This window comes from Nyctereutes procyonoides, unplaced genomic scaffold (assembly GCF_905146905.1).
Source record: "Nyctereutes procyonoides isolate TBG_1078 unplaced genomic scaffold, NYPRO_anot_genome, whole genome shotgun sequence".
Lineage (NCBI taxonomy): Eukaryota > Metazoa > Chordata > Mammalia > Carnivora > Canidae > Nyctereutes > Nyctereutes procyonoides.
In genome coordinates this window covers 5,063,862-5,090,312 of record NW_026575129.1, presented here as the reverse complement: position 1 = coordinate 5,090,312, position 26,451 = coordinate 5,063,862, and the positions used below count along the sequence as shown (strand labels likewise).

Genomic DNA, 26,451 nt, shown 5'->3' with positions numbered 1-26,451 from the left:
AATACTAATTCTAGATTTCAATACATTTCTAAAATGTTCTAGCTTATCATGATTTCTGGTTCTTCTCTAACTTGCATGGACAAAAATGAAATACTTGAATTTTTTGGAAATCTTTTTTTTTTTTAAAGATTTATTTATTTATTCATGAAAGACACAGAGAGAGAGAGAGGCAGAGACACAGGCAGAGGGAGAAACAGGCTCTTTGCAGGGAGCCTGATGTGGGACTCGATCCTGGATCCTGGGATCATGACCTGAGCCGAAGACAGGCACTCAACTGCTGAGCCACCCAGGCGTCCCTTTTTTGAAATCTTTTAAAGTTTATCATTTTGTTGAGGAGAGGACACCCATCTTCTTTGCTTCACAACTGCAAAACTTTATCAGTTTTATATTTATAAACACCAAATTAGAATAATCGATCAAATCAATGTTTATTTCACATAAAGTGAAAATTTTTTTTAATCTCTTGCCTTCAGCACCTGTCCACCTACAAACAGTATCAAGTAAACTTTAGTGCACAAACATCATAAAGACAAAAGAAACCACTACATGTTCTTTCAGCAAAACAGGATGGTTCAGGTTCTTGTCACCAAATACTGCATGATGTGTGCTGCCTATGTAATAACTTACTGGAGAATAACACGTTTCAATTTGTCCTTAGAAATATATTAGTCACACGCTGATGCTTCAGTTTAGGAAAATTTAGCTAGGATACTGTCACCTGAACACTCACAATCTGAGATTTTGTTTATACAAGAAATTTCATCATCATCAGTAGTATCTAGAGCACAGCTATCTTTCTCTTCACTTTCATCTTTTGATTAATCTAATAACTGGGAAATGTTTTCTGTCACTTTTTTTCTCTTTGCTATTATGGGTGAAAAATGTAAAGAAAATCAGAATTATCAACTGTGTTCAGTGAAAGTAAGAAGCAACAGTTATAATATGTGAAAGTTAATTATTACATTAATAGAAATTAGTTATAACTATAACAGTTACAATAACTGTTGTAGTTAGACTACAATAGTGCTGTTTCCAGTCTTTTATAAGTTCCTGATGGACGAAGAAGCACTTTGGGCAACACAATTAGAACACTGAAAGATGGTGAGGTAGTGGTATCTATCTGCATCATCATTTTCTAGTCTTTTTTTTTTTTTAAAGATTTTATTTACTTATTCATGAGAGACACAGAGAGAGGTTGAGACACAAGCAGAGGGAGAAGCAAGCTCTTTATAAGCCTGATGCGGGACTCGATCCTGGGACTCCAGGATCACGCCCCAAGCCAATGGCAGGTGCTAAACCACTGAGCCACCCAGGGATCCCCAATTTAGGATCATTTCTTGACATATCCATAGTATTCTTTTGAAGCTGCTGCAGAGATAAGTTAGCTGTTCTCCACTGTCCAACATTTGGACTGTGTCTAGGTTTTCACTAGAAAATAAACACTAGTTTCACTAGTTATAAATACTGCAGTGAACAATTTTATATATATATGTTCATGTGAATATGGACAAATGTTTCTCTAAGCTAGAATAAATTCATTTCCAAATGACAGGGTATGTGTCATATTTTTCAACATATACAAATACTGTATCAATCTATTTTCCCACCAGTAGGATATGAAAGTTGACTTGTTTTTTTCAAACCTTCACTTAAAGTAGGCATTATCAAATTTTCTAATTCTGACAATGTGTTGGGTGAACAGTGTTCTTGAATTGCATTAAGTTGCACTCATTGATTACTAAGTTCTTTGACTCAGAACCTTCACATATAAGCACATTACTGACCTTGCTCATAACACTAAGAAATGCTACCTTTCGTAAATACTTAAATCCTTTTCCTTAAGTATATCTGGCTAACAAAACCCCAAGTACATACATTCATATTTCTCAAAGAAAATAACTAAAGTATCTTCTGAGTAAATAATTTAAAACTATCCTTTGGAAGGAGACTTTTAAGATGACAAGAAAAGGACATTTTTTAGTTTTCAAAGTGTAATTCTAAAGATAGGAATTTTATCTAAGTACGTTATAAATTTATTATAAAAAATGAAAGCATCTGCAAGTAATATCAGTTTTAAAATAAAATCCTAGGTACTCTGTCAAGTGAAATCAATAGATCATTATTCATGACACTGATATGATTTCCCAGGAAGGTTTTCACTTTAGAATAAAATTTTGAGTGATTTGTTCTGCTCTAAAATCTACAATGACTTATTCTGTTGCTATCCAAATTATATAATGACAAAACACTTCCTAGTGGAATGAGAAGCAAATCATAATTTGGAGAGATGAGGCGATGCATGAGATTAGGATAGTTACAGCAGGAAGGATATGAAAATCATGTTGATGATATGGCATTTAAGAAGAACTGAGGAAATCTGGATGCTGCCTGCAAAGAATGAAACATTAAACTTGAACAATTATATTTCTGAAACTGCATCTTTCTCCTTTAAGTGCCTCAGGGAAACAGAACATAATTAGTAAAACAATATAACATTCAGAATAAAAAATGGATACAAAGACTCAGAATAAGAACTTGTGCCTCAAGATTAGGCTATAGTTAATAAAATGTCCTTAGAGCATTTAGGAAGAAAAGCTTACAATTACGAAACCAAATAATCAACTTGAACTCACTGCAAGAGTTCAAATGCACTAAAATCTTTAAACAAGCTAGCAATCTAAGGGTGGAAAAAGGCATAAATCACAGATACTTAAATACTAGCTTAAAATGCACTTTAGTTAAAACTTTCCTATTTCATTGCTATCTACACTAAATTTTTTTTAAAGATTTTATTTATTTATTCATGAGAGACACAGAGAGATAGAGACACAGGCAGAGGGAGAAGCAGGCTCCATGCAGGGAGCTCGACGTGGGACTCAATTCCAGGTCTCCAGGATCACGCCCTGGGCTGAAGGCAGTGCTAAACTGCTGAGCCACCTGGGCTGCCCCTAAACTTTCCTTCTGCTTAAAAAAAAAAAAAAAAGAGAGAGAGAGAGAGAGAGAGAGAGAGAGAGAGAGAGAGAGAGAGAGAGAAATAAGTTGATTACATTCCTTGAACTTTATAGCATGATTTTTCATTTAAAATATTCAGGTGGGGCAGCCTGAGTGGCTCAGCGATTTAGCACTGCCTTTAGCCCAGGGTATGATCCTGGAGACCCGAGATAGAGTCCCATGTCGAGCTCCCTGCAAGGAGCCTGCTTCTCCCTCTGCCTGTGTCTCTGCCTATCTCCCTGTGTCTCGAATGAATGAATGAATGAATGAATAAATAAATTCTTTGGAAATATTCAGGTGGGGGATGCCTGCGTGGCTCAGCGGTTGAGCATCTGCCTTTGGCTCAGGGCGAGACCCCGAAGTCCCAGGATGGAGTCCCACATCAGTTTCCCTGCATGGAGCCTGCTTCTCCCTCTCTATGTCTCTGCCTCTCACTCTCTGTCTCTCATAAATAAATAAATAAAATCTTTAAATATTCGGGTGGATTTTCCTTAATATACAGGACCCAATTTGGAAAGTATTTTAGCGTGTGAAATATTTCCTGAACTTATATCCCTGAAAGAATATGTCATTTGGAACAATCCTGAGAACAAATAGTAGATAAAACATAGAAAAGAGCCACTGACAGTCCCTGACAATGAACAAGAAAGCAAGGAATTAGGCCAGAGACCCAGGGGGTGTTTTTTGGCTCCTGAGGGAACTGAGAGAGAGACTATGACAGCTTGGCTCTGGACCGAGACACTGATGGGCTGTACACCAGGCATTGAAACGCATCTGAAGTAATAATGGCAGCCTTTGAACCTGTGAGGCATCTCAAGATCTGATATGGATTGAGTGATGCCGGATTATTATTAGTGTCTTGAGATGCCTGGTAGAAGCAAATGGGGCTCTTTCAGGAGAAAAACAATATCAAAGTATTTCTATAATGATTCTGTGAAATACAATACCCATAATGTAATCAAAACAATGAGGAATTCAAAAAAGATCAATGGGGTGCCTGGGTGGCTTAGTCAGTTAAGTGTCTGCCTTTGACTCAGGTCAGGATCTCAGGATGCTACGATCGAGCTCCATTTCAGGTTCTCTGCTTGGTGGGGAGCCTGCTTCTCCCTCTCCCTCTGGCCCCCACCTTCTCATGTTTGCTCTCTCTCAAATAAATAAAATCTTAAAAAAAAAAAAAACACCCTAAGAATGAAAATGAACAAAAACAACAGGCAACAGAAACAGAGCCACAAGGACTCCTGATATTTGAATTATCAGACACAGACTTTAAGATAATGATGCTGATCATGTTCAAAGAGACAGACTTGAGAATTGACAGAAAACTAAAAATGATTTTTAAAGAATCAATTATTATGTGTATGAAAAATACTAACATCCTTTAAGTTTAGATATTTTTTATTAAAGACAACTTTTAAAATACTTAATTTTTCTGATTTTTGAATGAATGTCTTTGAATAATATTACCTCATACTTACTAAGTACTTAATATCTGTCTGGTCCTGCTTAATACAGTTTAATATATTTTTATCTCATTTAATTTGTACAATATCTCTGAGAGGTAGGTATTCTGTTAATGCAGATATTGAGGATCAGAGAGATTAAAGTAACTTGCTTAAGGTCAGCTGGCAAATAACCAAGCTAGTATTCAAACCTTGCCTGCTCCAAAGTCTACACTCTAAAGGGTACACCTAAAAAGGAGTTCAAATTTTACCTATGCAAATCAAGGGGTCTCTTAATAAATGTACTGGAAAATGCCCAAATAAGGAAAAATCTAGGACTAAACTTGCACAGAGTGGATACTCAAAATGTTTGTTAAACCTCTGATGAGTCTACAAATTAAGCATAGTCTTATAGTGACATAATAAGGGATGTATTTTCACTCCACAGAGATTTTTGCCAAGACTCCACCTCAATAAAGAATTCCTACAACTTCAAGATTTATTCCATTTACTAATTCATAACTTTACTTCTTACAATTTTATTTTATTTTTTATTTTTTTTTGAAACTTTTTTTTTTAATTTTTATTTATTTATTTATGATAGTCACAGAGAGAGAGAGAGGCAGAGACATAGGCAGAGGGAGAAGCAGGCTCCATGCCCCGGGAGCCCGATGTGGGATTCGATCCCGGGTCTCCAGGATCACGCCCCGGGCCAAAGGCAGGCGCCAAACCGCTGCGCCACCCAGGGATCCCTACTTCTTACAATTTTATATATGAATACCTGAGATTTAAATAAGAGTACACAGCTAATTAGTGACAGAGGATGGGATTCTGGTTATTACAATGCACTGAAAATGATGTATTACCCTAAATTACATTCTATATGTAATATATATATGTGTGCTTTGGTTTACAAATAGATATATACATATATACAGAAATGAAAACTTAAATTTGATGTAATACAAACTACATACCCATAGACATGGTTCTTCTGTTCTTACTAGCTGCAGCAGCAGCAGTGACAAATGGCAAAAAGCCAACTGAAGTAGTGTAAGAAGAGATGAACCAGGCGTAAGTATTTTTCAGTGGAAAGAGGTTTGTGTGAAAACACACACCAAGTATACAAATTGTAACCAATCATCTGCTTAATTCACAATTAGAATCCATTAGGAATGTTAGCTTCACAGACTTTGTGCACAGTACAAAGGAAGGAAATCATGTCAACGAAAGACAGACTTATTCTCCCAGAACTAGATTCAACTAGAGTACATTTACAGATCTCATTTTTATGAATGATAAATTGGATGAAATTTTCGAAGCCCTCCGATGTGAAAAGAAATTGAGTAAAAATGAAAACACAAAGAGCCTATTTTAAACAAGTGTTGTGCACAACGTGGTAGATCACTCCATACATAAATGGATAGCAAAACAAAACGAAACAGAACAGCAAACTAAGTACATTTTTATCTAAAACTGGGGTAGCCAATTTTTGCAACTGTCCTCCCACAAATAAATAAGTGCTTTACAATAAACTATTTTTTAACATCCATATGGGTATTATGCTAGGTATAAAGAACATTTTAAATGTTAAAAAAAAAATACTTGGCACAAACTAGGAGAGCAACCAAGATATGAAAGAAGTATGACTAGCAGGACATATCTATTCAAACATAATGAACTCTGTATGCCAAAGCACTGATGGCAATATCACTTCTATGTTTTCTTTTTAGTTCTCACAATAAGACAGTGAGTTAAATATTTCCTTCAAGTATATGAAAAAATAGGGTTTGTGCTACAGAGTAAATGTTTGTGCCCTCCCCCAAATTCATACCTAATGTGATGGTATTAGGAGGTGAGGCCTTTGGAAGGTGATTAGTTCATAAGGGCAGAGCCCTCAGAAATGGGCTAGTGGTTTTAAAAAATAGCCTACAGAGAGCCAGACTCCAACAGGCGATGCTTTCCAGACTCACAGAGCCAGAATTCCAGCCCGGGAGAGGCACAGGAGGGAGCCCAGGCACAGAGCACCAGCAGACACAAACTTCCACCGTGAATCATCACAGAGGTGGTTCCCAGGCACAAGACCACCACTTTGTTCCCAGGCACAAGACCACCAAAGGGGCAACTGGCCTAGAGCTCTGGGGGCCTGAGATCATGACCTGAGCTTAAAGCAGATGCTCAACTGACTGAGCCACCCAGGCGCCCCTCAAGCTTAAGGTTTTAAACTTAAGGAAGAGCACTTTGATAGCAAAAGAGACACTGCTTTGAAATCGATCATACATGGAGTCTCACCCATATCTGATTTAGTTTGCATTTAAATGAGACTTATAAAGTGAAACATATTACAAAGTGTTCAAGTCAAAGCTAACAAATCAAAGGATTATGCTGTTAAAAAAATGTCACCCACATAAACTTAAAAATTGAAATATTTAACATTTATCCCTAGAGTTATTGTGAACATCTGCTTTCATTGTACTCAATGACAGACCAAGAAAGGAATTTGTTAATTTTAAATAGTTATATGTGACTTTCAGTTTTACCAAGAGTCCAACATATTTGCATATTTTAATATTTTATAATAAAAACACTAAAATTAGTGGAATAATGTCAACTGATATAAAGCACTGAAAAAGTGGGGGGAGTTAAAATATACATTACCTGCAGTAATCTCCTTGCTTAGCGACCTTGGCCAGGGAGAAAATGCAGTCAACAGTTGCTAGGTGATGTACTGCTTTACACAAGGAGTGGTAATGTGCACTGAAATTCCTTCAGAAGCAACAACAAAAAGGTGAACATATTGATTTCTTAGACCTGTAAAAGCAGTACGATTTGTGACTACTTTATTAGCTAAGATGAGCATAAACAAAATAACCAGGGATACCTATAGTTAAGAAATATGGAAATTACTCTGGATGACTTTTCAGTTTAATATAACTTTGATTACTGAACCTTCTTTTGTTTCATGGGGATAGAATTACATATAGTTAAAATAGCTTCAATATAAAGACGTCTACTATTAATACTGTATTGTACATTTCATTTGACCATGTCAACTTAGACATAATTAAGACAGATGTAGTGATCATTTTTATTTAGCTTAAATAACATGAACTATCCAGATGGGTGAGGTTCCCTTTGTGCTTCTCCTTCATAGCATCATCCAAAGTAGGATTAGGAGTTTCAATATCTTTCTCACACTGAACTGGAAGTTTCTCAATGGTAGGGTTCACGTTTGTCTGTTTTTCCTATTATTATTATTAGCCCTAACATTTAGCCCATAACTTTGGTATGCAGAGACACTGTAATAAATTTTGTTAAAGTCAACAAAAGCAGTATTTTTTCCCACTGATCTTCAGTTATCTTATTAATAATGCATATATAAATTAAATTTTAGATTTATTTTTAAAAAGATGATGATCAGTCCCATAAATCTTTGGCTAATTAAACAGCTTGTCATCTAAAAGCTTAAAAGACTTTTATTGAAAGACTTATTCAAATAGTGAAGGGGAATATAAGGGAAGGGAGAAGAAATGTGTGGGAGATATCAGAAAGGGTCACAGAACATAAAGACTTCTAACTCTGGGAAATGAACTAGGGGTGGTGGAAGGGGAGGAGGGTGGGGGGTGGGGGTGAATGGGTGACGGGCACGGAGGGGGACACTTGACGGGATGAGCACTGGGTGTTATTCTGTATGTTGGTAAATTGAACACCAATAAAAATTAATTTATAAAAAAAAAAAAAGAAAGACTTATTCAGAAAAGATATAGGAATGTAGGCAAGCGCTTTCCTTTTTTTTTTAACTTAAATTATTCCATTATTTCATTTTTTTAAAAGATTTATTTATTCATGAGAGAGAGAGAGAGAGAGGCAGAGACACAGGCAGAGGGAGAAGCAGGCTCCATGCAAGGAGCCTGATGTGGGACTCGATCCCGGGCCTCCAGGATCACACCCTGGGCTGAAGGCAGCGCTAAACTGCTGAGCCACCTGGGCTGCCCCATTATTTCCTTTAAAAAAAAAAACCTTATTTATTGGAGAGAGGACAAATAGGAAGGGCATAGGAAGGAGAGAGAATCTCAAGCAGCCTCCCCGCTGAGCATGGAGCCCAACACAGGGCTTGATCTTCATGACCCTGAGGATCACAACCTGAGCCCAAACTAAGAGTTGGATGCCTAACCAACTGTGTTACCCAGACACCCCAAATTATTTCATATCACAGGTATCCCTTACATCCTTTCAAAGATTCCCCCCAAAAGAGAGCATTTTGCCAAATTCTTCTTTTAAAAATGATTTCTCTGTTGTACTATGTGTTTCAGAAATTTTGAGATTTAATCTGCTTCTTAAATCCAAAAGTTTTAGAATGTTTCCTAGTTTGAAAAGGATATCCGGATTAAGTTACTATGTGATTAGTTATTCCTATATTAACATGATACTGGGTTTTTTTAGAATCTGTAATATGATTTTCCTAGTAATATTATACAGTAAGTTATTCCATGTATACAACTTTCCAGATAGAAACAATTTAAGTACCCAGTTTTATTTTTGTGTTAAGTTCATAAACCAAGACACTAATTTCCTGTTACATAGCAGCCTTAGGTTGAGGGTAACTGTCTCTAATGCTACTTTTGTGTCTGTGATTGAAATGAGTGACATAGCTCTCAGTGGATACCATTTCAGTTAAAAAAAAATAAAGAAGAAAAAACAGACAGAAGGTAATCATTTTGACATACACAATAATGTTCTTTCTCATGTCACCTATATAAATAAGATGCATTAATAAAATGAAACACTATCATAAACCTTTATCACCACCATCATAACCTAGGAAGTCTTGTTTGACTTCTTGATCTTTGTCCACTTGCTACGCTTTCCCAAATTTCAAGAAATTATCCATATCTAGAAAAATGACAAGCTAAAAAATGGGCAATTCAAATAACAATTTGATAAGACTGGGTTTCTGTCCCAACATTCAACTTTATCACTAAGCCACCAACCAACTTTGATGAAGCCAAAGTACTAGGATTTAATTTCTGGTCAAAAGATATTGCCACATTCATAGGAAAAATTAAGATACTTGGGTTCTAAAGCTGTTATGACAGTCTACCATCAGATGTTGCCCAATGATATCTGAAATCAACAAAAAGGAAAAATGTTTCATTTTTTTGTTTGCAAAATTCTTTCTAAAATATTTAACATGACAGACATAATTCAATTTTTTAAAAAATCTCCAATTGAGAAGATTATTCAATATCCACAGCCCATCTTCTAGAATACAGAGGGAGACACATCTTTTCAAAGAAAGTTCCATTTAGAGTTTCTTATAGACTTGATGTCTTACAATATTTTAATCAAAAGTTAAATGACTAATGGATAACAGTTAGTGTCTCAGTAAGAGACAAATATATATGTATACCTGGTATTCAATCCTCTGATGTCAGGTTCACTGAGGTTAATAATTTTTAAAAATGATATCACAGTCATACCATCTTAATAAATATTGTACATAACAATCAATGTTTTCAAGTGGGGGCTTTAGTTGCAAAAGCTCTAGCAAAACTCCAGCCAATATTCTTTCTTTAGATAAAAAACATTAGTGTTATTTTTCTCATTTTGAAAGTAAGTACATTAAAGATACTTTTGATATCACATATTAGAGTAAATTAAAATTTCCAGTAATCTCACCATCCAGAAATAATCAAATAATCAGTTAATATTTGAAGATACATACATATATATATATATATATATATATATATATATATATAAAGACTTTTCTCCAAAAGCGAAATACAAATGACCAATAAGCATATTGATAATAGAACAATGGCATATATACATTTAATCTTTTGAGATAAAAAGATTGAGGGGCACCTGGGTGGCTTAATAGGTTGAGCGTCCAATTCTTGATTTTAGCTCAGATCTATCTCATGGATCATGAGACTGAGCTCAGCACAGGGCTTTGCAGGGAGTCTGTTTGGGGATTCTCTCCCTCTGCCCTTTCCCTACTTACTTGTATGCACATGCTCTCTCTCTTTCTCTCTCAAATAATCTTTTTTAAATAGATAAAAAAAATATTTGTATGCTGTGCATGTATGTGAATTTATACAGAACGGCATCATCCATGACTCTGAGTTAAGATAACCTCAAAAGATTCTGGGTAAGTAAACTGGAGTTTGTTTCTAATGCTGTAATTTAAGACTCCTCTGAGCAAAAAGATGGTACCAACAACTACCTTAGAAGAACTTTCGTGTAATATCTTCCTTTTCAATTGCTAGATTGTTACTTAGCTCCCTGGAGAACCTCACTGAGTATTTATCTTTAAGATTTCTGTTTAAAGTTACTAATATTTTGTTACTATATTGTAAGCATACTGGCCACAGTGGGGATATTGGTTGTATTCTGGGTTTCCCCAGTCTCTATTTTTAATTCAGACTATTTTATGTCCACCAGTATGACAATAGCTCTTACTCTTGTCCTTGGAATTATTTTTCATATTGTTTATTATGGGACTTTGCACCCAAACAGAAATAAGGAATAAAACCTGATGAAATTGATGGAAAAGCAACACAAAGAGATTGTAGAATGAAGTATTTTCTTTTTATTTTTTAAATTTTTTTAAGATTTTATTTATTTATTTATTTATTTATTTATTTATTTATTTATTTATTTATTTATTTATTTATTTACGAGAGAGACAGAGAGAGACAGAGAGAGAGAGAGGCAGAGACAGGCAGAGAGAAAAGCAGGCTCCATACAGGGAGCCCGACGTGGGACTTGATCCCGGGTCTCCAGGATCAGGCCCTGGGCTAAAGGCGGCGCTAAACCACTGAGCCACCCTGAGCTGCCCAAATGAAGTATTTTCTAATGGAACTGTATGTTCCCTTAGATGATTTTTAATAATTCCTGGAATAAGTTAAAAAATAAAAATAATCAACTGAGAAAAAAAACTATTCAATTATTTTACACTACTATTCTTCTGGAGAGCTGGCTGTTAACCTCTTATCAGCACACTACTGACTTAAACCTATCAAAATGAACACATGCCTATTAATAAGTCGGGATATGAAACATTCTTTAAGGCAATGGCAAGGATTCTTAAAAAAAATCTCATAAAAAACAAAAAGGTGGGGAATTATTCTAGATTCAACTAGAAAAGAAATGTAATAATAAAATGTAACATGTTAAACTTGATTAGGGCTCTCATTTAAAAATGGGGGACATAAACCATGAGAGACTCCTAACTCTGGAAAGCAAACAAAGGGTTGTGGAAGGGGAGGTGGGCTGGGAGGATGGGGTAACTGGGAGATGGGCAATGAGGAGGGCACTTGATGGGATGAGCACTGGGTGTTACACTGTATATTGGCAAACTGAACTTAAATTTAAAAAAATGCAAAATAAATAAATAAAAAGGAAAAATAAATAAAAATGGGCAGAATTAAAGAAACTCAACAACATTCCTTAAATTAATAATTTTTCTTAGATGTGATAACGGTGTTAAGATTATATAGTTGAATGTCTTTAGTATTAGATGTATGTTTAAGTATTTAGGGGTGAAGTGTTCTAATGTCTAAATCATACTTTCAAATGGTTCAGGAAAAAATGTATATGAGAGATACAAAACACAAATGTGGCAAAACGTTAACACGATAAATCTAAGTGAAGAGTATATCAATATTTATTTCAAATTTCCCACATTTAAAATTCTTTAAAATAAAAAAGAAGAAAATATTCAGGATGTAAAAAAAAAAAAAAAAAGGAAAAAAATGGAGATAATAAAAACAAAACAACAAACCCATACTTTTCCAACTCTGAAAATGTTAAGCCTTTTTATAAGAAAAGTAAAGGAAGTTCAAGGTGGTATTTCAAAAAGTGACTTTACCAAACATCCTTCGCAACTAAATTTTAGTACAGTAACAATAAAGTATATTAGGTCTCTCATTAAAGACGAAGATGAGTTTACATTTCAATGGATTAAAAATAAAATCAGAGAACACATGTACTCAACTATTTTATGGCAGGTCACAAGCAGTAATCTCTACTTTTCTTTTTGACGGAAAGATTTTCTGGTCTATTTCTCATAGCAAAAAGTCAGATTATATTTTTCATTGTAAACTCACTCTAGAAAATCAAGCCATTCAGCACTGCAGTCAAGGACTAGCTGCTCCCGGAGCTGATTCAGATGTCTGTAATTTTCTACAATAAAAGGAGAGTGAAAACGGCTCACAGCTTTTGTGCTAGAAGAAGGGAAGAAACATAAATAGGAAACCAAGGTTACTAAGAAATCACTAATGCCATCACTTCAGAAAATTAAAGTAGTTATTTATTATTCTCTGATGAACCTTGAAAGTAAATAGCTGTAAACAGAGAACATTTTTTAATTATGGTGCTGAACTCTATTGATTCCAAAGATCTCTGTTGTAAATAAAGTACTTGGAGTTCATAGGACTTTATTCAGGAGCTTGAAAATGCATTTCAAATTATATCCATATGACAAAGTCAAAGTTTAGAATTTCCATTTCATAAGTAGAAAGCTTTTTTCTTTAAATTACACTAAATGAAAATGCTTATTAAAAAGATCAGAAGCAAATAAGTCCTGACAAAGCTGGATACATTGATGAAAGTCCTATTATTATTCTTTATGTTTTATACTTTTCTGTATAATTAATGCTTTTCAGTGAAAAAAAGAAAAATGTACAGAATTACAAAGAATAGCAATATATTAATTCAGGAGGCAAAGAAGAGGAATGCTTCATGACTAACTGCAGATTCACAGTGGCCCCAGATGAAAAAAATACAACATGCTCCTCTTGTGGGCTTGTGTATAATCTCTGCTTCTTCATCAAGAAGCCATAGAGCACAACAGGGGATGGATGCCATGGGCTCCCAGTCAAAAAATCCAGACCAACGCTCTAATTCTAACCACTTACTTGGTACCTATGTGACCTTAGGCAAATATAACTGACCTTCTCTAAACATCCCTTTTCCCATCTATAAAATGGGAATAATGATAGTATCTACCTCACAGGTACTGTTTAGAGGATAAGATAGTGCTTAGCACCGTACCTATGTTCTGTGTCATTAGTGCCCAATGTTAGGAATTGTTCTGTGGAGGTGGTGATTGCTAACGCTGTTGATGTTATTATTATGATTGGACCTTTGAGAAGAGCAGGTCAGGGTTGAGTGATAGGCAGGTAACGACGAGTGTAACCAACTGTTCTTTCTTGGTTCCCCAACTTGTCACCTGTCACAATTATGTTTAATTTGGCAAGTTATTGGACTAGGGATGAGACTTTCATATTCAAAATCTGACTGATATTCTAACCTATTACTGTCAAGGTTCCGATAGCCAAACAATGTATAAAAAATAAGAATGAACCTCCCCCAAATAATTTTTTATCACTGACTGTTCAAAAGATGCTGGCACTGATTTATGCCTTCCATGTTGCTTCTGAAATGTCATTTAGATTTCTATGTAAACGTATTTATCAGAGCTCTCTTTTCTGACAAAATTCATTTAGTGAAATATTTCAGTTTCTTAGGTAATTAGATGCACAATTTTAAATCATTTCTCTTCATAAAATCTACTTTGATTCATGAGCTGTAGGATAGAATAAAAGTAGATAAAGGAAAGAAAGTCTGTGAAGAGAGAAAACATGTCCTAAATTTGACAATACTCAAGTCTCACTTATAGCTTCTAGTAACACAGGAAAAAAGAAAAGACGGCAACAGAGCTAAAGAAATCCATGATTGTGCCTTCAGAATCCTTTGATAATGGCAATAGATACTAGCTTTCTTCTTTTAATTAAAGTAATAATAATCATTCACACATGCCAAAATTTTCTTCTATCCTTAACATAGTTCCTATAAACAGTAGCTACTGTACTAGTCCTTCTTTTGCTCACTTAGGCAAATATAACATTTTTGTTCCAAGTTAACTGTTAGCATATTAATAACAGTGGCAATAAATACTTCACAAATACTACTCACAGGAGTATATACTTTCCTAATACCACTTCTTTAAATGAGTCTCCTTTTGGGGATGAATGCCTAACCAGGTAGAAAAGGTAGTCTCAATGTGGTTCTCTAATCCTGTTTTTGATTAATTTGTTTTCATCGATTCATGATTTAACTTACAAAAAAGACATCATAAAGAACTATTATAATTATGCACCACGGAAAGCATCAAGAATAAAGAAATGCAGAGCTCAGTGAGGTATAAAATGAAATGTCAGTTTCCTAAAAGAAATTTCAGGTTTAGCACTCATTAGGAAATTCAAACTATCAAATTAATCTTGTAATTGAAGATTCTCCAACATTTTTTTTCATTTGTTTAAAGTGTACTCTAAGGCATAAGAATAAAATTGTAATTTACAAAACAAGAAAAATCTATACAAATGAGATACTCTTCAGAAAACTATTTTTAAATCAATGATAAAAAAAAATTTAAAATAATTATTTCTTCAGTTAAAAGTTCCGTAAGAAAATCAAGGGGAATAATTACCTTTTACATCAAGGATGGAGTTATCATCGTCCCACTAGCATACAGGCATACACGTCATTATAATTCACATTAATAAGAAAAAATGTATTTTTAGACCTACCTTCCAACCTTAACCCAATCAGTTGGTATACAAGATACAGCAGAATTCTTTATTTCAATCATAAACTAAAAGAAATACAAATAAAAGTTAGATATTTAAATAATTAACCATTATTAAAGCTTCCTCAAAATTGGGCTGAAAGTTTAGTAAATACTATTCTAAACATTCAAAATAAATCCAGTATTATTAATAGGAAAGTTCATATATATTCATATAGCCAAATATTATTAATTAGGGTTGCAATGCTTGGGATAAAGTACAATTTGTACTGAGCAAAAGTTTGTAATAAGCATATAACTTGGGACTTTAATGTTTATAACACTGTCATGTGCATACTACAAGTGGTGATTTTTCTTTCTTGAAAGACCTCTTTCATTTATTAGTACCCACTTAAGATTTCCATTACTCAGTAATAAGACTGAAATTCTAAGTACACACAATTCTAAAATAGTATGATGTGCTATACCAGGTTTCAGATGTGGTTCGTCCCCTATTCCAAACAGAGGAGGATTTATTGTCACAGTTTTTATCCACAGAGCCCAAGTGCTCTAAGAGTATTCTCAAGAAAAAGCACTGATTTCTTCAACTATTAAGGGAAGAAAAGAGATTCTTCCCCATGAATGTTTTAAGTTTTCACTTCTATGAACTGTATCTTTAGAAAGCCAACTGTATTCTGCAAACAAGCTTTTCTGAAATTAGTCAAGAAGTGAAATCAATTTCTTCTATCATGTCTTTCATTTTTAGCATTAGTTATATGTCATCTTTCTTGCTCACTCTCCTGTATTACTATAATGAAATTCAATGTTTTATTCAAATAAATAAACACACAAACACTAATATTATACAGGAGGAAACCCAGAAGCTCTGTGGCTACCACTAATTTTGAGATGGCTACAGGAACTTTTTCACATAAACCAGTTTTACAACATTTTAGGTATTTATAATATGCATAATATTAATAATATCAGCCTAGTTTATTTTTCTATGTAGTTTTTACATTAACCAGTAGTATAGAAATTACTGGTTAATTTTAAGAATTTTCATCCTTAGAAAAAATTTGGGGACTAATGATGTCTTCTTGTATAGAGAAGAATTAATACAATTTCAAATCTGCCACACCTAGTTAAACAGTTAAGAGTCAACAGTCTAAAAAAGTTCCCTTTGGCTACAAAAATAACCAAGGAAAAAACCCACCATTATCATTGATGACAAAGATACAAAACACATTACATTAAGACAATGCTAAAAAATTCTGCTTAAATATTATTTGTAGGGGTGCCTGGGTGGCTCAGTCAGTTAAGCATATGCCGTTGGCTTAGGTCATGATCTCTAAGTCCTGGGATTGAACCCTACATGGAGGTCCCTGCTCAGCAGAGTCTGCTTCTCCCCTCTCCCTGTTTCTCCCCCCGACTTGTACTCCCTCCCCCTCTCATGCTATCTTCTCTCTCTCAAATAAACAAAATATTTTATTTTATAATTTATAATTATAAAATATATATTAATTATATTATTTAGAAATTATAAATCACATTATTTTATAATTTATAATTATAATACACATTTTTATATATTATTTATAATGTCCTACAAAGCCCTATCAGTCTTTTTATAAAATAATTCTGGGAAGAGCTATGCCTATGGCAAACAGCAAAATGCAGGGCCACAGTGGTTCAATAACACTTGGAAAGGACACATCTAGATCCATAAAAAACCAACACAGAGCTCCACAGGAGTTACTGTGTAAGAGAAGGTAGAAATTTTGAAAAGAAGCTAACACTGCCTCAATGAGATCATTGGGCAGCCAGGTAGGCTGGCTTACTTAAGTAATTTGTCATAACATTGCAGTATGGGCCACTGGATTCAAATATGTACCTTATACACATCACAAATCACTGCTAGTCATGGCCCTTTATAGCACACTGGGAATGGTTTGGACCCTCACAGTTCAACCTGTAAGTATCAAGGGTCTACTCTAAGGACCACAGCTCCTCAAACAAGCAATATGCAGAACCAATACTCGATGGAAAATAGAGTGAGAGTAGGGAAAGCCCACACGGACCTCCCGCTTATTACACCCCTGGGGTTACTTCCTCAAGTTGGTGCCAGTCCCGTATGTCCTCTTATTCTCAACAGGGGTTTCTCTTCAGAATTGTCATCTGCTAGCAGGTCTTCTGCACTGCCTAAGGAATAGGAAATTTTCTCTCTGCTTCTCTTTACAAACATTCTAAGAATGGACAGGCCTTTTAAGAATTTTATTGCTACAGAAAAGGAAACTAAAATCAGAAATTAACATATATTTTAGAAATCTCAGAAAATTCTCATAGCACCATTCCCTGCTCTGATGTTCCTGACTTTCTCAGGTGTTGCTGCAAGAAGTATGCCTTGATTTATTCTAGCAATTTCTAACATACTCCTGGGATCCAATTCTGTCTTGGTTAAGTGTCAGATATTGTTACTCAAACTAGTACCTGTCATATCACTGGGCTGGCATCATTGCTAAGTTTGCTTAATCCAGTCTAGAAACTGCTCTGTTTTCTCCAATACCACACTTAACCCATTCCTACTCTGTTTCTTTTCTTACTTCTCTCACAGAATATTAAAATTTTTTTCTTCAGGAGTAAGATTTATTTTTAGGAGTAAGATTTAATGGAGAATGCTTTTCACATTTTAAACACACTAAGCAGAATTTGCATATGCTGCATGCCGTCAATAAATTTTTTTTTCTAAAGATTCCCCCCCCCAGTCTTTCTTCCCTTTTCCTTTAGAATACTACTACTTACCAATGCTGCCCCAAATCTAAATATCACCCTATATGCATTCCATATTTGATTCACGGCTAAATGATGATTTATATCATAAAACATATACATAAAAAAAAACATATACATAAAACATGAAAAAAACTATCACAAAAGCAGTGAGCTAAATTTCTGCTTTCAATGCCTTTTTATAAATACTTTCAAAGATAATGCACACAATAAGGCTTTCAGTATTCTACTAAGTACATAAAAACTGAGAACAGAGGTGTGAAAATGGAACGTTGTCAAAAGTAATCCTGGCCTGACATCTATTTTGACCAATAAGAATAAAAATACATGACAAAAAGAGAGAGAGAGAGAGACAGGCAGAGACACAGGCAGAGGGAGAAGCAGGCTCCATGCAGGGAGCCCGACGTGGGACTTGATACCAGGTCTCCAGGATCATGCCCTGGGCTAAAGGTGGCGCTAAATCACTGAGCCACCCGGGTTGTCCCTAAAACAGGTTTTGAAAAAAATTATTACAAACTTATAAAATTTCAGAACAGAAGGGTAGAAAGTAAGAAACACATATAAAATAATGCTTTTCCTGACTTCCTCTCTCACTTTTCAAAGGTAATTATATTTGACGGAGTCTGCTCTTGGTCCTGTAAGTATCTTTAAATAATTTGCTGATACCGTTAATAAAAATTTTTCAAAGAGAATTTGTCTATAACAATGTTGACTATCGGGATGCCTGGGTGGCTCAGCAGTTGGGGGTCTGTCTCCAGCTCAGGGTGTGATCCTGGGGTCCCTGGATCGAGTCCCACATCGGGCTCCCTGCATGGAGCCTGCTTCTCCCTCTGGCTGTGTCTCTGCCTCTCTCTGTGTCTCTCATGAATAACTAAATAAAATCTTTAAAACAATAACAAAAACAATGCTGACTATCTAGAATTCATTTGGTGTTTGAAAAGAATCACTAATTCTCAAAAAATGTTATAAAAGTGATTCTGTATTGATATACTACTCAACCCCTATAGGCTTTTCAGAACCAATAAGAATTCATCCCACAGTTAACAACCAAGGAATTTCTTGCCTCAAACTCATCACTTTTTTTTTAAAGATTTTATTTATCTATTCATGAGAGACACAGAGAGAGGCAGAGACACAGGCAGAGGGAGAAGCAGGCTCCATGCAGGGAGCCTGATGTGGGACTTGATCCAGGGACCCCAGGATCATGCCCTGAGCTGAAGGCAGACACTCAACTGCTGGGCCACCCTGGAGTCCCCTCAAACTCATCACCTTAACCTAATAAAGGTTAAGTAAAGAATGAGATAATTTATATCTCGCTAATTATTTGTAATTCAATTACTTTATCTCCATACTGTGCTTTTTCTTAAACTTCACAGCCACACTGATTAAAAAAAAAAAAGAAGAAAAAAACACATCTAATCTACTATCCCTTATGAATTCCTGATCAGTTTTCCCCATTTGTACTGTAAAACTGCCAGCTAGATCCAAGACTGTCTTCCCAAGATTTAAGCTTTATTTTAGTTTGTAGAATATGAGCTTTAAATTGTCTGGGTTTCGTAAAGTAAAACCGAAGATGCTGAGAATCTGTATGTTAATATTTGTGAGCAGAGTGAAATAAGGAATTGGTAGAAAGACTGGAGTTAGGCAAGGAAGCTGGGCTTCTGACTTGGATAACTCATCTAACTACCCCAACGCTCAGTTTTCTTTGCTACAAAAGAGGAATAATCCCTCCGTGTTGTTACAAGGGTTAAATAATATATGTACAGTGCTTAGCACCATTCTGAACAAGTGCTTGACAAGTGGTGACCATATTAGCAGTAACAGTAGTATATAAATAACATTTATATAGTGTTTTATGATTAAAAAGCAATTTCACACATTTTAACTCCATCGGTCTTTATGGCAGTCTCACGACACAGGTGACTGCCTTAGTCCCATAGCGTGCATGAGGGGGAAGCAGCACTGATACATAAAACCTCTCCCTAATACCAGGTAACCACCACTTTTCTAACTACGTATCCTTTATTAATGTTATTAAGCTGTTTTAACCGTCTCATTTTCAACAAATAGCGTGGGATAGTAGTGCTAAGGTCACCTGTTTGCTTTGCAAAGTACTGACTGCACAGTGAAACCAAGTGATGCAATTAAATATTTGGCTGGGCGGGGGGGAACTAAGTATAAATACTATCAGATCGTTTTTCTGTTGTATAGACTTCTATGTGGAATACACCGAAATATCTGCCTGAGTCCAAAAGACAGACTGACTTAATCAATGATCTATTAAATGGCACAAGATTAATAATTATTTTAATAAAGATTTTAATTTGCTGTAGGGTTTATTTCAAATAATCATACAAATCAGCAATCTTTTGACTAAATATATAAAAAGCAATACAAATGTTTAAAAATTTTATTTGAAATTAAGTGCTTCTCCACTAGAAAACTATTTTTTAAAATCCCAAATAAAATGTTCATCCTATAGAAATTATTCACAAATTTCCTAATCCTCTATTTTAACAAAGCAGAATTTCTTAAATTTCCTCAGTTAGAATCTCTATATTCTATTAAACAGAAGATACAGAAATAGCATGCCTCAAGATTCAGAATAAGATTGAAGGATGCAACCATATTTAAAAAGCATACTTCTTCCTAATTTTCACTGATATTAATATCAAACTTTAAACTGAAGTATGCATACCGAAAAAACATATTCTGAATAGCACTTAACATAATCTTATGGAAGACTCACTAATTGTAGGTTTTCACTATAGTTTCTTTTTCTTTTTGTTCTTTAGCAGCTATACTACTAACTTCAGAAGGAAATTCTGCCTTTTAATCATTGTGTGATTCAATCAACACAGGTGGTTCACTTTGTATCATTTCATTATATGCAGGCCAGAGATCAAAGACTAAAACTTCACTCTCTTGGATTTAAGGTAAATAAATCCTTTAAGTTATTATTTACAATAATCACATTTTCTATAATACAGTTTCAACAAATAATATTAAAACACATGTAACATTAAGTTGCGTGATTTTACCAAGAAAGTAAACACACAAAATGCTGTTATTAAAACAATTCTTGTCAAAACAGAGTATTACATATTCTGAAGGAAAAGAGAATATCTGAAAACAAACTTTCATCCTATGCTAGGATTTTTGTTTACATTTTAAGATAGTTTTTCTACTTAAGATAAACAAATGCAAAATAAAAGTATGCTTAACATTACCTCCTGTCCTGACACTGTCACATACTGTAGAGAAGGATTTTTTAGTATTTTTCGTATTTCTTGTAAATGCATTTGGATATTGTCAGTAACTTCTTGAATTTCATCTTTCCTCTTTTTTATTAAAGGGAAGTCAGTAAGGTCTTTGAATAATTCAGTTTTATCCCCAATTCTAAAAAAGTGAAAAAAATGCAAATACATATATTAAAGCATACTACCTATACAAGTTATCGATTATTTTTCATACCATGAAAAAATACCAAAGGGTTGGGAATCAGGAAGACAAGGCTCTAATTCCAGCTCTATCACTTAAGTATTTATGGGCTGGTTTCTTAATTTCTTTGAAGATAGACAAAATTATCCTAACATGATTTTCATTTTGTAACTTAATGATTCCTGTGGTAAAAATGAGAGATAAAATTAAATATTTGTTGTTCACCTATGCAGAAAATAAACACGAATGTAAACACTGTCTTTTTTTTCCTTTCATACAGAGTTCTTTGTGTGGTGAACTATAAAATAATCTTGTAAAAGATAACTTTGCTTCTGTAGTTTCTAAATATAAAGCAGACTACCCCGGAATATCTAGGAAATAAGAGTAAGATGCCATCTGACTCCCACTTTTGAATTAATAAACTGTTATCACTTGCTCTGTGTGGGCTGTATCTTTTCATCATCTGGTACCTGGAGAAGTACTGTATCTGTCCTAGATATGAACTGCCTAAGTTTTAGATGGCGGAGGGTTACTTTCAACTATAACAGATAGCCTTTAGCATCCCATCACATTTCTAGTATCACATGCAACTTCTACCATTACTACTAGGGAAGCTCAAGAATCTACACATCAAATGGCAAATACATTGTTCTTCCTTTCCAGCAGTGACAGTAATCTAAGAGCCTAATACTTACTTGGCAGCTTGTTCATTAAGTATCCTCAAGTAATGCTCCACTGGACTGAGGAGTTCAGGAATTTCTAAAATAAATATCCGGAGCAAGTCTGACCGAACGTGGGAATTAACAGCAGGTATTAATGCTTGAAATTCTGACTTCAGGTGATACAGTGTTTTGACAATCAAGAAGAACTCTTGAGTAGAACACTGAAAAAAGAAATATTTGTAGCTAAGTAACATAAGAATATGAACACAAAGTTTAATTAGTGGTCTTTTAAATACTGGCTTTTATTTATTTTTACTAATGGTCTTTATAAAGTCAAAATCAGAACAAAAGAAAAGTTTAATTTACTCTATAAACTAGTTAATTGAAATAAAGTATTGTTGATACTTTCTAAATGTTAAATCAATAGTTTGAACACTTTACAACATTTTAAAACCCTAAAGAAAATAATTTGGGCCAAGGAGAGTAAAACCAACACTTGTTCAATAATTTTTTACTTTAAAATATATTGACCATATAGCAAAAATGCAATAAACAATGTCAAAAATATAGAAGACAATTCTGGGGAAATATCTACAAAACATGTAAGAAATATATGGTAAAATTCTTCCCAGTATAATGAGCTTTTACACATCAACCTGGAAAAGATGAATAATCCAAAGAATAATGGCTAAGTGAATTGAATACGCAGCTCATAAAAAAGAACGTCCAATAAGCACGATTAGCCTCACACATAATTAGAAAAAGGAAATTAAAATGACAAGATAGCATTTGTTACTTTCAGAATGCCAAATATTTGGCCTGATAATGGCTAAGTCACACAGGGTATTAAAAAAGACAGTTATAGAAGCATAACCTCTTTGAAGAGTGAAATGCACACACCCTTTGACTAAATAATTCCATCCTTAAAATTAAATAAAAACTACGCTTCAACAAGTAGTGAAAAGGTAGGTGCATCTGAATATTTATAGTAGCACCGTTGGTAGTAATATTAAAAAGATGAATAGGAAACAAGTACCTATCGATATCTTAGCAAAACCTCATACAATGTAATACTATTAAACAGTTAAAAAAAATTAAGACATTTGTACATACTGATGTACAGATCAACATGGAACCTCATAAATTCAACACATTAGATATACATATTATGTTTATAATATATATCACATGTATTTATACAAATTCCATTTTTGATTCTTCATATTATATGTATTATTCTACATAAATTAAAATATAAATAAAAATATCTGAAGGGTACCTATGTTAACTTACTCTAGTTACCTCTGGGTGGTGTGTATGCGGGGCCGAGTAGAGAAAAACATTTACTTTTTATTTTATACCTTTATATACACTGTTGCAATTTTTAACATGAACATGAATAATTTTTACTTTTGGAACTTTTGATAAACAGAATAAGTTGAGCATGTATATCTATTTACACACTATCCTGAAACTACAGCCTAAGATCATTTAAAAAGGCATAAAACCTCAAGAATAACCAGAAGACAACAGTAACAACATCTAAGAAACTATAAAGTAAATGGACAAGTGGTAACTGACTTAGAAGATTCAAAATATTAGAATCTTCAGCTGACTGTGAGGAAAACTAGGACCCAACTTGAATTACACCAAGAATCCTAAAAGACTCAGAAACCGGTGGCACATATTATCTTGGGAATTGGAAGCTGGAGGTAGGTGGGAGTAGAAAATGATTGGTTGAAAAATTAAGAAGCAAATATTCTTCAAAATTCTACTCCTCTCCTTGCAACTGAGCAACCACTATTCTCCTACCCTACAAAAGACTAATTTTATTCTCTGAAGGGAAAACATAGGGTACCTGAACCATCTTCAGGCACAGTGAAGGTTCAGAATACCACCAAGGGATAAAATAAAACAAAATGGAGATTCCCAGTTGTCTCCGTCTAGCTCCCAGAACACTGTTAGCCATTAAGGCTAAAAGAGTCCCTAGGGAATCTCATAGGCCAAAGGGAAAATTCTGAAGATATTAAAGCAGGAGCTCACCCCAAAAATGGATCAGCTAGTATACTGTATAGTTCACCTCATATTTTGCAAGCCATATTCAACTACAGATACCTTCCTATCAGCACTTTAGCTCTCCACGCTTTAAAAATTAGAGTATCAGATAAAAAAAATCTAATGTGAAATGAAAAAAAACCAAAACAATCAATCAACAAATGCTAGAGGGAATATAGCTATATAAATAGAAAAAAAATGTCTTAAAAAAAATCATTATCACTGTTGATGGGAACGCAAGCTCGTGCAGCCACTCTGGAAAACAGGATGGAGGTTCCTCAAAAAGTTGAAAAGAGAGCTATCCTATGACCCAGCAATCACACTACTATATATTTACCCCAAAGATACAAATGTATGATCCGAAGGGGCACCTGCACCCCAATGTTTATGGCAGCAAAGTCCTCGATAGCCAAACTATGGAAAGAGCCCAGAGGTCTGTCCATCTACTGATGAATGGATACAGAAGATACACGCACGCACGCACGCACGCACGCACACACACACACACACACACAAGAATTCTACTCACTCATCAAAAAAATGAAACCCTGCCACTTGCAACCAATGGATGGAACTAGAGGGTATTATGCTAAGGGAAATAAGTCAATCAGGGAAAGATAATTATCCTATGATCTCACTCATATGTGGACTTTAAGAAACAAAAGAGGATCATAGGGTAAGGGAGGGAAAAATAAGATGAAATCAGAAAGGGAGACAAACCATAAGAGACTCTTAATCATAGGAAACAAACTGAAGATAACTCAAGGGAAGGGGAGAGAGGGTGTGCGGTAACTGGGTGATGGACATTAAGGAGGGCACATGATGTAATGAACACTGGGTATTTTATAAGACTGAACTCTACCTGTGAAACTGATAATACACTATATGTTAATTAACTGAATTTAAATTTAAAAATAGTAATTGATTAATTCTAAAAATCCAATATCCTCATTTAAACAGAGAATAATACAATCATGAAACAATTCAAATAAGAGTTGCAGCAGCCCTGGTAGCCCAGTGGTTTAGCGCCACCTTCAGTCCAGGGTGTGATCCTGGAGACCAGGGATCGAGTCCCATGTTGGGCTCCCTGCATGGAGTCTGCTTCTCCCTCTGCCTGTGTCTCTGCCTCTCTCTCTGTGTCTCTCATGAATAAATAAATAAAATTTTTTTTATTATTTTTTTATTTTTTATTTATTTACGATAGTCATACAGAGAGAGAGAGAGGGGCAGAGACACAGGCAGAGGGAGAAGCAGGCTCCATGCACCGGGAGCCTGACGTGGGATTCGATCCCGGGTCTCCAGGATCGCGCCCTGGGCCAAAGGCAGGCGCCAAACCGCTGCGCCACCCAGGGATCCCAAATAAATAAAATTAAAAAACAAACAAACAGAGTTGCAAAAAAGAAAGAACCGAAAAATAACTCAGGAAAATTTCCCCAAACTTGGTTGCCAGATTGAAAGGCTGAATAAAATGGATGAAAACAGAATCAAAACATGACAAATCATCATGAAATTATAGAACACTGGGGATGGAAAGAAAATGTTTCCATTTTTAGAATGGGAGAAAAAAAAGTCATACCAAGAATCAGGAATCGGACTGTTCAATAACAATAGAAGCTAGAAGACAATGAAGTAATACAAAATTCTAAAGGAAAATAATTTATAGCCTATAATTTTATATCCCAGTCAAACCACTAATCAAATGTGAGTAGAAAAAAAGACATTTCCAGGCATTAATGTTTCAAAACACTTATGTTGGCCCTTGAACAACACAGATTTGCATTGTGCAGGTCCACTTCTACACAGAATTTTTTGGATGAATACTACAGTACAGCAAATGTATTTCCTCTTTCTCAAAAGAAATTTTCTAAATATTATGATTTTCTTCACATCTTCTTTTCTCTAGCTGACTTAATTGTAACAATACAGTATATAATAAAATATACAAAATGTGTTAATCAACTATCATTAAAGTTTCAGGTCAATAGCAGGCTATTAGTAGTTAAGTTTTAGGGGAGTCAAAAGTTATATATAGATTTTCAACTGTAAGGAGTCAATGCCCGTAACTCCTGCATTGTCCAAGGGAAGTTAGGTCAATCATATTTCCAATACCCTTTCTCAGGATGCTTCTAGAGAAGGCACTCCATCTGAATGAAGTAATAAACTAAAAGGAAGACTTGGAATACAGAAAGATTCAATTAAAGGGAAATAAATCAAAGAAGGTAGCTGTACAGCTAGTATAAACCTGGTCTAGGTTGAACCAGGTAAAATGAAATAGAATATCTGATGAAAAGAAGTATCTTGAGATGAGATGATGATTTAAGGTTGAATTAATGATACGTACGCATAGTAAGTAGTACATAAAATGAATTAATGATAAATACATATTTAGAAAGAATTATTAACTAAAAGGAATGAAGTAAATTATGGAGAAAAATGAGTTAGGTCCAACTGAACAAAAGTTGAATCTAAAGTTATAAATTATCTCTTTCCCAGAAAG

At 34.6% G+C, this 26,451-nt stretch overlaps 1 protein-coding gene across 2 annotated transcripts in view; it reads right to left on the bottom strand.

The window, feature by feature from the left end:
* The window catches only part of MSH3 (mutS homolog 3), a 181,445-nt gene that overhangs the window by 57,519 nt on the left and 97,475 nt on the right, over nucleotides 1–26,451 (bottom strand). For both annotated transcript variants that reach the window (XM_055342287.1, XM_055342288.1), the window contains 5 exons: nucleotides 21,933–22,120; nucleotides 21,027–21,195; nucleotides 15,029–15,093; nucleotides 12,545–12,661; nucleotides 7,089–7,196 (listed from right to left, as the gene is read on the bottom strand). In XM_055342287.1, the coding sequence (XP_055198262.1) occupies nucleotides 7,089–7,196; nucleotides 12,545–12,661; nucleotides 15,029–15,093; nucleotides 21,027–21,195; nucleotides 21,933–22,120 (647 nt within the window). The remainder of the gene's footprint in view (nucleotides 1–7,088; nucleotides 7,197–12,544; nucleotides 12,662–15,028; nucleotides 15,094–21,026; nucleotides 21,196–21,932; nucleotides 22,121–26,451) is intronic.